We start from the raw sequence: 12,954 nt of genomic DNA on the forward strand, positions 1-12,954 counted from the left end.
TTTGATATATAGTATATATATATATATATCAAAATGACTTCACATGCCTTTCAAATAGTATCTAATTCTAAAAATACAAAGTAGTATATATATACTTGACAACAGGACATATTTTCATTTACATAAAATGTTTTGCCGCTAAAGTTGTAGCAATTTGGTCTTTTGCAATTTGTAACGGTGAAATTTCCGCTTTTATCAGACTTTATTGTGAATCTAGCTTTTGTCAGTAGTTTTTTAAGGTTTTGTGGTTGCCGTTTGCTTTTGATAAATTTTGAGTTTGCGAGTACCTCTTTCATTTTAGTGTCTGACATTATTATAGGTAAATTATTTGTGATAATTGTATATAGATTAGAGTTTTTATGGTTGAATGTAGACACGAAAGGAATTGTGTATTTATGTGATTTGATTTGTGTTTTAAGAAGTGTCTCTCTTGAAATTTTAAGTGCTTTGCTGATTCCATTTTTGATGATAGTTTTCGGGTTATTTTCTGTTAAGAAGTGATGACATAAGTTCTTTTAAGTGTATATTCCTAATGTTAGTATCTGAAACAATTGTGCAAATACGTCTTGCTAAATTGTATGGTATGTTAATTTTGTATGTTTAGGGTGGCATGATTTAAAATCAAGGTGTTGTTTTGTACCCCTAGTTTTAAAAAAATATCTGTTGAAAAATGGCATCCATTTCTCTTAATCAGAATATCTAAAATGATAATTGTGTTTCCCTATTTCTATTGTGAATTTTGTATCTGGATGTAAATTATTTAACAGGACGTGGAAATGCTCAAGTAGGTTTTGTGATTTAGTCCAAATGACAAAACAGTCATCTAGGAATCATTTCCAGTTCTTTTTTATATATGTAGAAAAATGTGTCTGTTGCATGTTCCAAGATTGTGTAAAGTTTTTCTTCCAGGTCACCTAATACCGATGTTGCATATGTAGGTGCAAAGTTTGTTCCCATAGCTGCTCCCTTGATTTGATTGTAAAATGTTCCGTTGAATGAAACATTGTTATTTTCCAAAATTGTTTGATGCCGTTTAAGATTAATTCTTTTGTAAATCTTTTATGAATACAATCAGGATGTTTTCCAGCCAATGTTGAATTGCTTCTAGTACCAAGTTGTGTGAAATATTTGTATAAAGGTTTGTGACATCAAATGAAACTAATAATGCATCTTCAGTTGTAATTGATGAAATATGGGAAAGAAAGTCTATATCACCTCTAATGTAACTTTTAACATGATAGACAAAGGGTTTTAATAAAATATCTATGAGGTTACTAAGTCTATGTGTTTCACATATTGGGCCTGCTACTATCGGTCTAAATTTGAGATCATCTGGGTCTCCTAATTCTATATATTGAGTGTTTTGTTCTATTCACCTATCTTTTAAAAGCTTATTTTTATGAATTTTAGGCCGACCATAAAACATACTAGGTTTGAATTCAAAGTTTAATAAATAATCTATTTCTTTCTTTCTAATATCTCTACTAAATGTAATGGCATCTCTAATTTTCTTAAATGTTGTTTTAGAACATGTTTCATCAGTTTCTCTGTAAAATGTTTTATCTTCAAGCATTTCTAGAATTTTAATTTTATAATAAATCTTATTAATTATAACTATGCCTCCCCATTTGTCTGCCTGTTTGATTACAATGTTGTCATCATTTTGTAAGGGCGTGATTGCTTTCCTTTCCTTCAATGTTATATTATGTTTCTGATCGACATGTAAATGTGTGTGTGGAATGTGTTTATTTATTTATTATACCACACTTATATCACGTATATAGCTCTCTTTTCATACAAGATATGTACGTTTAAAGGTGCTTTATAAAGACATTAAAGAACAATTACCCTCGGCACAAGTTGGAAGTCTATAAATCAAATAAATGTGTCGTTTATATGTCAGTAGTAACATTTGTATTCGGCAGATGAACCACTGGTTTGGTCAGATCAGTCAGTGATAGATTACATTGCGGACAATGTCAAGGTTAACGTAGATGTTATTGATAATCTGGAGAAAGAAGAGAACTATATGCGAATACAATTACGGCTTCGAAATAATGGAGGTATAGATATTCCAAGAGGAACATGGCGGATATATTTCTACAGGTTCGTTTTTATTGGATAAAATTTGTACAATCGCTGAAATAAAACAATATGCATTGCCGATAATTTAGAAGATAAGTATTGCGTTATATGCTTCCAATAAATTTTCTTATAGATTAATATATATACTATCACAAAAACAGTACTTAAGTATCGTGTGGCCTTAAAATGTAAACCAAACTTAGCCTAAAAATAGTAACACCAAACATGGGACTAGATGCATATCTTTACCTCCCATGAACTGATAAATCTGAAGAATTTTCTTTGGAAGCATAGAAGGCAACTAAGCAAAAAAGTAAAATTTGGTTTGATCTAGTCTTTTGATAAGAGGTTATAAAATGTGCTAAGATCATCCACACGTCATCTAGTACGGATTTAATGATAATTCATTTATACAGATGCATTAAATGAACTCCATCACATGATCCGGGAAATATAAAAATAGTTGGTCTAAGTGTGGACTCTTCTTCATTTTGCTTGGTTGCGTCAAATGTTTCCAAAGGATACCATATACGTTGTATCAATACAAAGATTAAAGTGTTCTATGCATTAACCAACATATCTGATGTCCACTTGCTTCTTTGCTACTACTATTGCTTTTAACAAAATGAGATAATCCTAAATATATTACAAGTGCATCATTCAAATATAATAAGAAAGCAGGTTTACAGACGTTTTGAAAAATTGTAAACGAATGGTATATCTTATACGTCTAGTTGGCATTATTCAGTCTTTCTTTTATGTCTGAAGTTGCATTTTCTTAGAAAAAAGGTTTTGATTAGGGGTGTCTATAGCCAAGCGGTTAATGTTGCTGCAATTGAATCGCATACTCCTGACTGCTTTAGGTTCAAAACCTCGCTCTGGTTGTAGAATTTTCCGTGTGTGGAAGCCATCAGACTGGCTCACGGTAGGTCTATTGTTCTATATAGGAGCCTGTCTGTGCCTTAAACAATGTCCGGTGGAACACATGCGATGTTTCTGTACTACCAAAACTCTTGGAGAGTTGCAATATTGTCTATATTTTGCTGGTACTAAACAAGATATGACCTTATATTTTATAGTTATGTGTTCCTAAATTTTGTCAAACCAAATGATGACAATCAGATTGACTTCTCTTCTAATTCATTTGGTCTGTGATTTATAGAATATGAATAAGAGCACTGGTAAGAGTCCTTAAACATAGCATAACGTTTTAAATGGATAAACAAAATAAATTAAACAATATATTGATTATGTTCATGAGAGGTAATGAAATGTGCTAAAGCCCTCGCGCCCTATAGCCTTTGCTTAAGTGACTCTGTTATTCGCCAACATTGAACGAACCCCATGATCCTAAAGGACTAGACACACTGTAGCAATGTACGGGGAGACTTGTATAACCGCTATGCAACTACTGTTGTTATAATTAATGAAATCTGTCCTTCGTAAGCGTAGAACACAACCAGGCTAAAATTTCATTTAATATTTGTTTCGATATTCTGCTGCAGCCTTTATGGAGGGAAGGCCGAATCTTTGCAGTGTGGACTAAGACTGGAACATGAAAATGGAGCACTGTATTATTTCACACCTGACGTTAAAATTTTTTCTGGAATAGCCACAGGAGAAACTCTAACTTGCCAGTACCATAATAAATACTGGATGGTAACGCGTACAGACAATATGCCAAATTGGTATGTAACTTCAATTGGAATGAAAGCAAAGGTAATCAAAAGCACGGAAAGTGAAAACCTAGATTATGTTGGAGAGTTTGATACTCCTGCTAAATGGAAAAGGACTAAAGAGGACCAGTATGATCCGTACTCGCCTGCAACCAGATACGATCTTTATAAAACTTCGAACCCTGCAAAGCCATCCTATAAAATTGTGCCAACGCCAATGGAAGAAACGCGAAATGAAGATTCAGTGATGTCTTTCATTCCAGAAGACTGGAAAGTAGTGCAGTCTACCGATTTCCCATTTGAAGCGAACTATTTATCAGGTGATACTATCAAATGTTTCCTCACTGATTGAATAAAACATGTCTGAAAATCATTTAACATACTTACTTGTGGCCGATAAAAATGGAGACGAATATGTTTTCTTTATCAAAAGTTCGTTATTACATTTGAAACAATTGCTTTCTCCAGTCACTATATTTACAGCTATTATAGTTATGTTATGCCTTTCCCTTAAAGCTAAAATAGTTAATAACTAATTTTTGTTAGACCATTTGAGCTTTTTTATTTCAGACAAACTCAACACATCTGTTGGAACAGCTTCGCAAAGTAAAATTGTCACATTTATCAAAGGAAATCCGAGCAAAACTGGCCCGGAAGCATATGATTTAAGCATTGATGTACAGAAAAGAAAAGTGACAATTACAGCCAACAGCGCAGCTGGTGCTTTCTATGGAGCCCAGTCTTTCATAAGTCTTGTCGAAGGTGGCAGCGGCAATTTGATAGAGATGAACATAAAAGATACACCAAGGTGAGTTCAGAAAATTCAATAATTAAGCTGCTGATATATTTCATTGAAAACATTTATTTTGAAACTATTTGAATTGAATGATGATTATAGACACTCTCTTCCAAACAGGAAAGTTTAAAGTTGAAGTGAAAACGTATTCATTATCACAAATATCCAGAATATTCCACAAAGGATGTTTTGAATAGCGTTAAATAATATTGATTTAGCAATAGTTCCGTTGTAGTAGTATTGGTTCGAATATCAGATCTAAAGCATATAAATAAGGTTTAATGTAAATGCCCGTATAAATGTTATTTTGATTAAGCGTTTCGTCCAATACGTGTTTCATCGTTTCATATTACAGATACAGTTACAGAGGAGTTATGCCGGATACGTCTCGAAATTTTAAGCCAAAGGAATGGATATTGAACTTTTTGGACGTCATGTCAATGTACAAGCTGAACAAACTTCATTTCCATCTGACGGATGACGAAGGATGGAGAGTTGAAATATCAGCTATACCAGAATTAACACAGGTGTTATTTTAAATTATATATTTATATAATCGGATCTATAAGAGTAGCAAGTAACGCAAGCAGACTTTCTGTGATTGAGTCTATTCATAAGAGATGATGAACTGTGCAACACCCGTCAGGTCCCTTAACAACGGAATTAAACCAAATCCTTTTGAGCAGATACTTTGAACGGACTCATGATCCAAAAGACCAGAAAATATAAAAAAACTCCAAGTCCAATTACTGACAAACACTGGAATTGCGACAGTGAAAATCTATATGACGATTTAACGCTGCAATTCAACGTTATAGCATTCTCGTTTTGACTGGATCTGCAATTTCCAGGCATTGAGTAAACTTAATATTATAACAGCGAATTTTCATTCCTCCAAGCGATGTATCTGATTCATTTGAGGTTGCACTTCTTAGATTGATTGATTTTCAAGGAACACCGTGTGCTTTAGATTTTGTAACGGATTAATTGATAGTAAAAAAATTATGTTATGGTGCTATTAATGACACAATACAGATCAGCTCACGCGGAAAACCCATTCTACTCGATCCTCGGAGAATGGCCAAAACGAGAAACTAGCCTCTGACTCGAAGTATCTTCGAGTCTACCAGTTTCCGGAAATTCGCTATTTCTGAATTTAATTTGCACTGTCAGAAACTATTTCAATATGATATTAAAAAACTCACTATTTTTAACGCGAGTTATTTGAAAGTTTGTTTAGTTTTATATAATTCTTAAATTTAGTCCGTTTCACATAATGTATTTCTTATTTAAATAGCACAGGCTGAAAGTATTTCAGTATCATAATTAACAATTAACTTTTTAGCGGTTGTTATTTTAAAGTTTATCTAATCATAAATTATGCTTAAATTAGTGCATTTTACATAACTTTATTTCTAAATTTAATTCACAAAGTCAGAAATTATTTCAATATCAAAATTTAGCAAATCACTTTTCTTTAACGGCGGTCATTTGAAAGTTTATTTAATTCTATATGATTAATAATGTAATCCATTTTACATAAATATGCTGCTTAATGTAATCCTTATTTCCTTACACTATTTCATTATCAAAATTCACAAATTTTAAACAGTAAAACGAACAAGCTAAGTATATAAAAAGTCCACCAAGGGAAGGGAATACTGCCTCTGAGTTTCGTGAAATCATCTCGCGTCACTCGAAATGACCGATTTATTGTTTATTACAGACTCGGAGCCATAAAACACCGGAAATCATTATAGTGTTATGTGTATAATTTCGACTTAGAGTTCAGTCAAGTTATTTCTCGGAGTGACTCGGCGAAATTCCGCTAAAGTAATAAAACTATAACAATCAGTACTCCGTGTCAGAATAAGGCAGTACTCAGAGGAATTCAGAAAACAAGTGTTGTATGATAATTGCTTTCTTACATATTTAGATTGCCAGCAAAAGATGTCACAGTGATTATAAAGGAATTTGCACAGTTCCACAACTTGGATCTGGACCTGACATAAACAGCTCCGGTTCCGGATACTATACCATTCAGGACTACAGAGAAATACTTAAATACGCTAATGATAGACATATCGAAGTTATACCAGAAATTGAGACACCAGGTCACGCGGCTGCCGCAATCGCTGCAATGGAATATAGAGAATCTGAAATAATGAAAATGAAGCAACATGGAAATCAGAATCTTCCAGAAACTTACGTTCTTACTAAACATACTGATAAAAATGAAGTATTTAGTCCCAAGAAATGGACAAGAAATACAATGGATCCTTGTTTGAACACAACATACAACTTTGTAGAGTCTGTAATTGATAGTTTGATACACCTTCATCAACCAGTTCAGCCTCTAAAAGTGGTTCATCTCGGAGGTGATGAAGTTCCTTCCGGTGTTTGGGATGACTCTAAAGCTTGTTTAGATATGCTTGCGCCTGGGCAACAAATTGAGTAATTATTGTTAATAGTATGATTATTACTTCCGTCATTTCCCATAGTCACTGCATACAGTATTACTCGTATTTATTTTAATACTCCTGTTCTTAAGTATTATACTAGTAAACCTATTTACAGAAGTTAATATTATCCAAGAAAACAATTTATTGTTTTATTATTACAGCACTCATCAGTTGAAAAGAATGTTTTCAAAGCGTGTTGCTGACATTGTTGCCGCTAAAGGGTTAAAACTTGCCTCATGGGATGATGCCATATATGCCGACAATAAGCCGAATCCCATCACAGACTATGAATCGTATGTTTATTTATAGTACATTTTCAGAATATATTCATATCTTTGTTACTGAATGAAATATAAAACTGCATAGGTCAGTTTTAAATACTCCCAAGAAAATCTTACAGAATTTCTCTTAACATATCTTCTCGTACTTTAGCTCATTATTATTTCTGGTTCTTTGGTATCATAGAGTTTATTCAAAGTTATTATAGGAAAAGGTTCTGCTTAAGCCGATGCAAGGGGAGATTGCTATCTGTTGTAAACATGCTTACTATAACCAGCTTGTTTGTTTTGGGGTTAAGCACAATTTTTCGACAGTATTCAGTTATGTAACGGCGGACAATTAACTTGAAATGTTTCCTTGATTCTGTACTAGTACCTGTACCAGTACTAGCCTGTTTTTCCGCTACTAACTGCCAACTTCTCCACGTAAATCAGAGTAAGATGATTACTGATTTCATACATAATGTCTTTTAACAAAGCGCCAAGGATAGCACGCGGCTCGCCCGGGATTCGATCTGCGCTTTGCTTTCTGTTCGCATTTGCTTGGTAGTGTTCTATACTTGTTGGTGTTAAAGTGTAAATTTTAATACTATCTTTGACATCCGTGCCATTGTAGCTTTAGAGCAAGAGATGGTGTATGTATTGAAAAAGGAACTATTGACTGGAACATTTTCCTTATACTTCACTTCCTTAATGTTTTATGTGATAAAGCAACTCACCCAGTAATTAGTCTTTACTACCACAAGTCGCTGACATATGTCTTCATAAAGCACATACTTTATAGAGAAATATTGCTTTAGCGTTGATGTAAAGATCTTTAGATAATTCTTGCTTAACTAGCCATTGGTCACTTTGACAAACTAACAAATAAAATTGACATATACGGATTGCATTCTTTATTTTTGTAACAGTCTTTGGGGAGGCTGCGTTTTTAGAACGTGGTTTTCCCTGTTGGATATTCTTCCTTGATTTTATCATAATCCGATATATTTATTCATTCGATTTCATTTAATTTTCTATTGAGGTGTTTTGCTGTTACGTTTTTCATAAAAAAAGATAATGACGCTGCATGTAAAACATAAAATGACCAGTTGATGAATGTCCTGTTTCAGAGAAGTCTATGTCTATACATGGAATAACCGCGGAGAAAATGCTAAACGGTCATCAGAATTCGCAAATGCAGGCTACAAGGTATTGTGTTTTTTCATTGAGAAGCATATCTGGTTTAGATTAGATGTGATAGTTAATTTTATTTTTGCCAAAAATAAAACCCAATAAAATATGTAATTGCTTCAAACCTATATAATAATTCCAGTATGTGAAACTCAACAAATATGCAGTCAAACCTGAATAAAGCAGTGAGCAAAGGGATCAGCACAGTCTGGTTAAATAAGGCAGGTGGCTGCTGAAGACAAACATAGAAGAACAAAATAAGTTTTGGAAATTATCTGACTGGCTTCTTAAGGCAAGGAGATGCTTAATACATATGGCTACAAAGCAGTTGTATAATTATTCTATGTTCGTGTTTAATAGGTTGTTCTACCGTTAGCTACACATTTGTACTTCGACCAGCCTCAGGAACCCGACCCAGAGGAGAGAGGTCTCTACTGGGCCACACGGGTTACAGACACAGAAAAAGTATTTGGTTTAATGCCAGATGACATATATGCCAACATAGACGTTGATCAATTAGGAAATAAAATTGACGTGAACAGTTTATGTGGAAATAAAGAATGTCCAGCAGTAAATAAAACTGAAAATATTCTTGGTAAGTATCGATAGTTTTAAATATATAATGTCATATGAAATTAATTAATTCAGCAATTCCAAATGACGATCAGTTTGGACACTAAATCAGCTTGTTAAGAGTGATATGAAACGCGAGAGAAACGAACTCGTTAAATTTTACTATATTAAGTTGGTACAGGTACACGGATTTCGAATAATTTGCAGAATCAGTTTTCATGACAATCCATTACCGTTTACCGTTTGTCCCTTTACATCGTTGACAATATCATACATAGCACTAATAATAAAAACGTTATGTTCTTGTTTATCTTCTGCGAAGACATGATCTAAAATTCAATTTGAGGCTAAGATGCGTTGTAGATCTATCTATATACAGAATATCGGTTACTAGGTTAAACACATTGTTTGAAGTAGACATCTGACAAAATATTAAATTTATTATTACAATTCAAATAGGTATTCAAGCCTGCATGTTCTCAGAAACAATGCGAACTCAAGAGCAGTTTCATTACATGGCTTTTCCAAGATTGCTTGCCCTGGCGGAACGTGCCTGGCATAAAGCAACATGGGAAGACAATGCAGATACTGACGAAAGAAATGCTGAGCGTGCTAGAGATTGGAAAGTATTTTCGGATAATCTCGGATACAAAGAGATTTCGAGGCTAGACAAATACAATGCTTATTACCGAATACCACCACCAGGTGCAAGGTAAGTTAAAAATGTACAACTTCCTACCAGCTAATTAGAATGAGAAGAATTATATAGTCTTAATTGTTATACTTTCTACAGAATTAAAACCTCGGACTTCTAAGCATGCGTTTATCGAGGAGGGTCTCCAATATTTCTCATAAACTGACTCGATCAAATAGAGTATGCTATTTATTTTTCCTTGGTAACGTTACGTAGTACCAAAGATCTTCCTATGTGTTAAATCACGAAGCTTAACACTAATCATGTAAGTTAATAATCATGTATGTGTATTTTTGCTTTGGGTCAGTCGTTAATTTTGAGCAAAACAGTTTAATTCAAGACGATATTATGTCCAAAGATAATAAAGGTGCTGATATCTAGCCACATTAATATACTGCATAGCGAACAGAAATAAAAAAAAATCTAAATAAGCGTAAATGAAACAAATCTTTTTCCAATGCCTTAGAGTCGAAGATGAGATTCTCAAAGTGAATACAAAATATGCCAATCTTCTGGTTGAAATAAGCAGGAACGACGGAAACACGTGGAAAGTTTACGAAGAATCTAATCTAGATCCCGGATCACACAAAATACTACTGCGTTCAAAGTAAGGAACTACTTTATTCTAGAAATATAGAAATTTGAGGTATATATCTATAATTATACTTCGGTCTGATACCTTGCAGTCAGATAAAAATATTAAAGCTGCACTTAATAATGTCTACAAATACGATTGTGAGTTTTACATCTTTAAACATATGAGTTTCCTTATTTTGTATAAGTCCTACATTGTACAATTTGTAGGATAAAGTTTTCTTCCGTATCTCCTCAGACAAATATACATTGAAATAATCTTTGCTCGTCTCCTTTGTTTACGATTTCCACTTTCAACATATACATTCAAATTCTTACGCGTAGCTCATCCTGCTATAGCTTAAAGGGAATTCCTATAGTTTTTTATGCGCATCTTTCTGCACAGCCGACACTTTCTATGGAAAACTGAACTGAAGTCAACATTTGTTGAAACATGTTACAGACTTAAGTATGGTGAATCTTGAATGAAATAACATTTTTGGAAAGTTTTATCAGTAATCAAATGTTGATACTGGTTTATGTTGTATTGACAAGTATCATGCCTGACAGATATCTTGCTATTTTTGTGGTTGTGTTTTCACATCGCATTTTAGTACAAAGACAGTGTTGTTCACATAATGTAAGATGATTGACTTAGTACTGATCAGACAATATCACCTTTCGGATTATTTAGTATTCAATTATAGAAAGAATTAAGAATTTTTCAAACTTTTTTTTTACTTTTAGCAGACATACATGTAATCAATTTGGCCAGGTTCGCGCCATTTCCGTCCGAACAGGTGCTGTATTCTAGCGGTCTTAACATAAAATTTAGCCTGGTGACCCATACATTTTTAGCCATTTTTATGCTCACAATACAATTATCTATACACAAGAAAAACAGGAAAAAATTCTATGAAAGAGTTTTTTCAAAATTTAAAAATATATTCTTCACTATGGGTATTTTTCATTGAAAAAAGTTTACAAAAGTAAATATGAAACAATTTTTTTTCATTTGTACCCATTATTGTAAGGATAGAGTATTACAAGTATGACTATGATATCAAATAAGTATATAATAAAATCTGTAAAGAAAAAAACCGTATTGTGCTGTCTTGATGTATATTTTAGTTGGTATTTATAAAAAAGCAGAAAATTATGAAAATGTTGAAAAATCGCTGGCAGTTTCAGCAACAGTGGGTGTGTTCAAATCAATTTTTCACAAAAACAAGCTTGGTGACCTATTGTTTTTATTTGTTCATTGTTTTCAGCACAAATTTTCCTATCATACATGTGAATCTAAAACAATTCTATGAAAACTATAGGAATTCTCTTTAATATGGTTGCTTATTGATTTTAACGGTATTACAGACACATTGAAAGAGCTTTTATTATCACGCTGGTATCCTCTGTAAGACAAGCATTGTTTTCTTTACTTACAGGTCAAAAACGTCAAATGTTACCAGCAGACATATCGAGATCTCAACGACAATCGTTTCTGGTGTAGCTGGGTTTTCTAGTTATTTATGTCTTATTGCATTTACAATATTATTTTACTTCATGCATTAAAATAATATTTCATAACTTATCCATGTGGTATTTACTATTCGTGTGCATTGTTTAATCAGAGACTAAAAGACATTTATAATATATTGTATATAATCACAATTTAAGTCAAACTCGTGATGTATCAGACCGTTTCGTTTTTGTTATAACGGCTGTTAAATGTTCAGTTGTATTTAAATGCATCTATCATTTGATTTTTTTCAGACATTTTCAAAGTGTGTCTGTTTCTTTTATAATACGTAATATGGTTGTAAATTTTAGAGTTTCAGTACAGTTTCGGTCATATCTTTTGCAGTGTACATGCATTTCATTTTTTAAAACTTACTTTGTTGCAGAATAAATATGACACAGTACTAAAAACATAGTATGTTTTGTCATGTTATCAGCTTACAAAATATTCCATTTAAATATCTAAAGGATCATGCATGATCTGACATTCGATACTTTCTGAACTTCTAACATCGGTAAAGATACAACAAACCATAATTTAACGCACCAACTGAAACGTTACGTAATATCATCAAAGTTAACGTGTTAAGATGGAATACGCCTGAGCTGAGGTTACACGGTTCTGTTTTCGACATTTTATCTAATAATGAATTCAGCACATTCCCGATATACTGCATGTTTTGATTTACTGTTATTTCTAAACATTTCAAAGAATCCTATTGACGTTGGTTTGTGATGAAATGTCTTTCAGAATGTCTTCGTATTCAACAAGTATCGAGTTTAGCCAGTGCCTTACAAAGAAAAATTGATTACTGATACACTAGATAAATTGCATTATACAAATATAACAATTAATATCTTATTTTAGCAGATTTGTATAGAAAATTGTATTATGTTGAAAGCGATTTTCAAAAACAAAGTATGTACTTGTTTTCATACCATAAACACAAAAACGAATTCTTTTATTGTGAAATATCATAGATCAATATTAAACAACATGTTAAAAAAGAAAACTGCAAGTTGACAAAGAATATACTTAGCGTTGTAACATTGTAAAATTAATAGAGATATTGACATTTCCTTAACGTGTACGTGTTTGTATGCGTGCAATAAATTCATATAGTAGCAG

The 12,954-nt window shown here is 32.8% G+C and overlaps 1 protein-coding gene across 4 annotated transcripts in view; it reads left to right on the plus strand.

Annotated features, from left to right (window-relative positions):
- LOC123562093 (uncharacterized) overlaps positions 1–12,240 on the plus strand; it is a 101,498-nt gene extending 89,258 nt beyond the window's left edge. For all 4 annotated transcript variants that reach the window (XM_053534376.1, XM_053534370.1, XM_053534383.1 and 1 more), the window contains exons 11-21: positions 1,926–2,106; positions 3,591–4,081; positions 4,332–4,569; positions 4,913–5,084; positions 6,494–7,011; positions 7,181–7,312; positions 8,410–8,488; positions 8,831–9,065; positions 9,503–9,755; positions 10,204–10,344; positions 11,753–12,240. In XM_053534376.1, coding sequence (XP_053390351.1) covers positions 1,926–2,106; positions 3,591–4,081; positions 4,332–4,569; positions 4,913–5,084; positions 6,494–7,011; positions 7,181–7,312; positions 8,410–8,488; positions 8,831–9,065; positions 9,503–9,755; positions 10,204–10,344; positions 11,753–11,879 — 2,567 coding nt within the window. In that variant the 3' untranslated portion in view covers positions 11,880–12,240. The remainder of the gene's footprint in view (positions 1–1,925; positions 2,107–3,590; positions 4,082–4,331; positions 4,570–4,912; positions 5,085–6,493; positions 7,012–7,180; positions 7,313–8,409; positions 8,489–8,830; positions 9,066–9,502; positions 9,756–10,203; positions 10,345–11,752) is intronic.
- The last annotated feature ends 714 nt before the right edge of the window (positions 12,241–12,954 follow it).

This window comes from Mercenaria mercenaria, chromosome 2 (assembly GCF_021730395.1).
Source record: "Mercenaria mercenaria strain notata chromosome 2, MADL_Memer_1, whole genome shotgun sequence".
In the NCBI taxonomy this organism is placed as follows: Eukaryota; Metazoa; Mollusca; class Bivalvia; order Venerida; family Veneridae; genus Mercenaria; species Mercenaria mercenaria.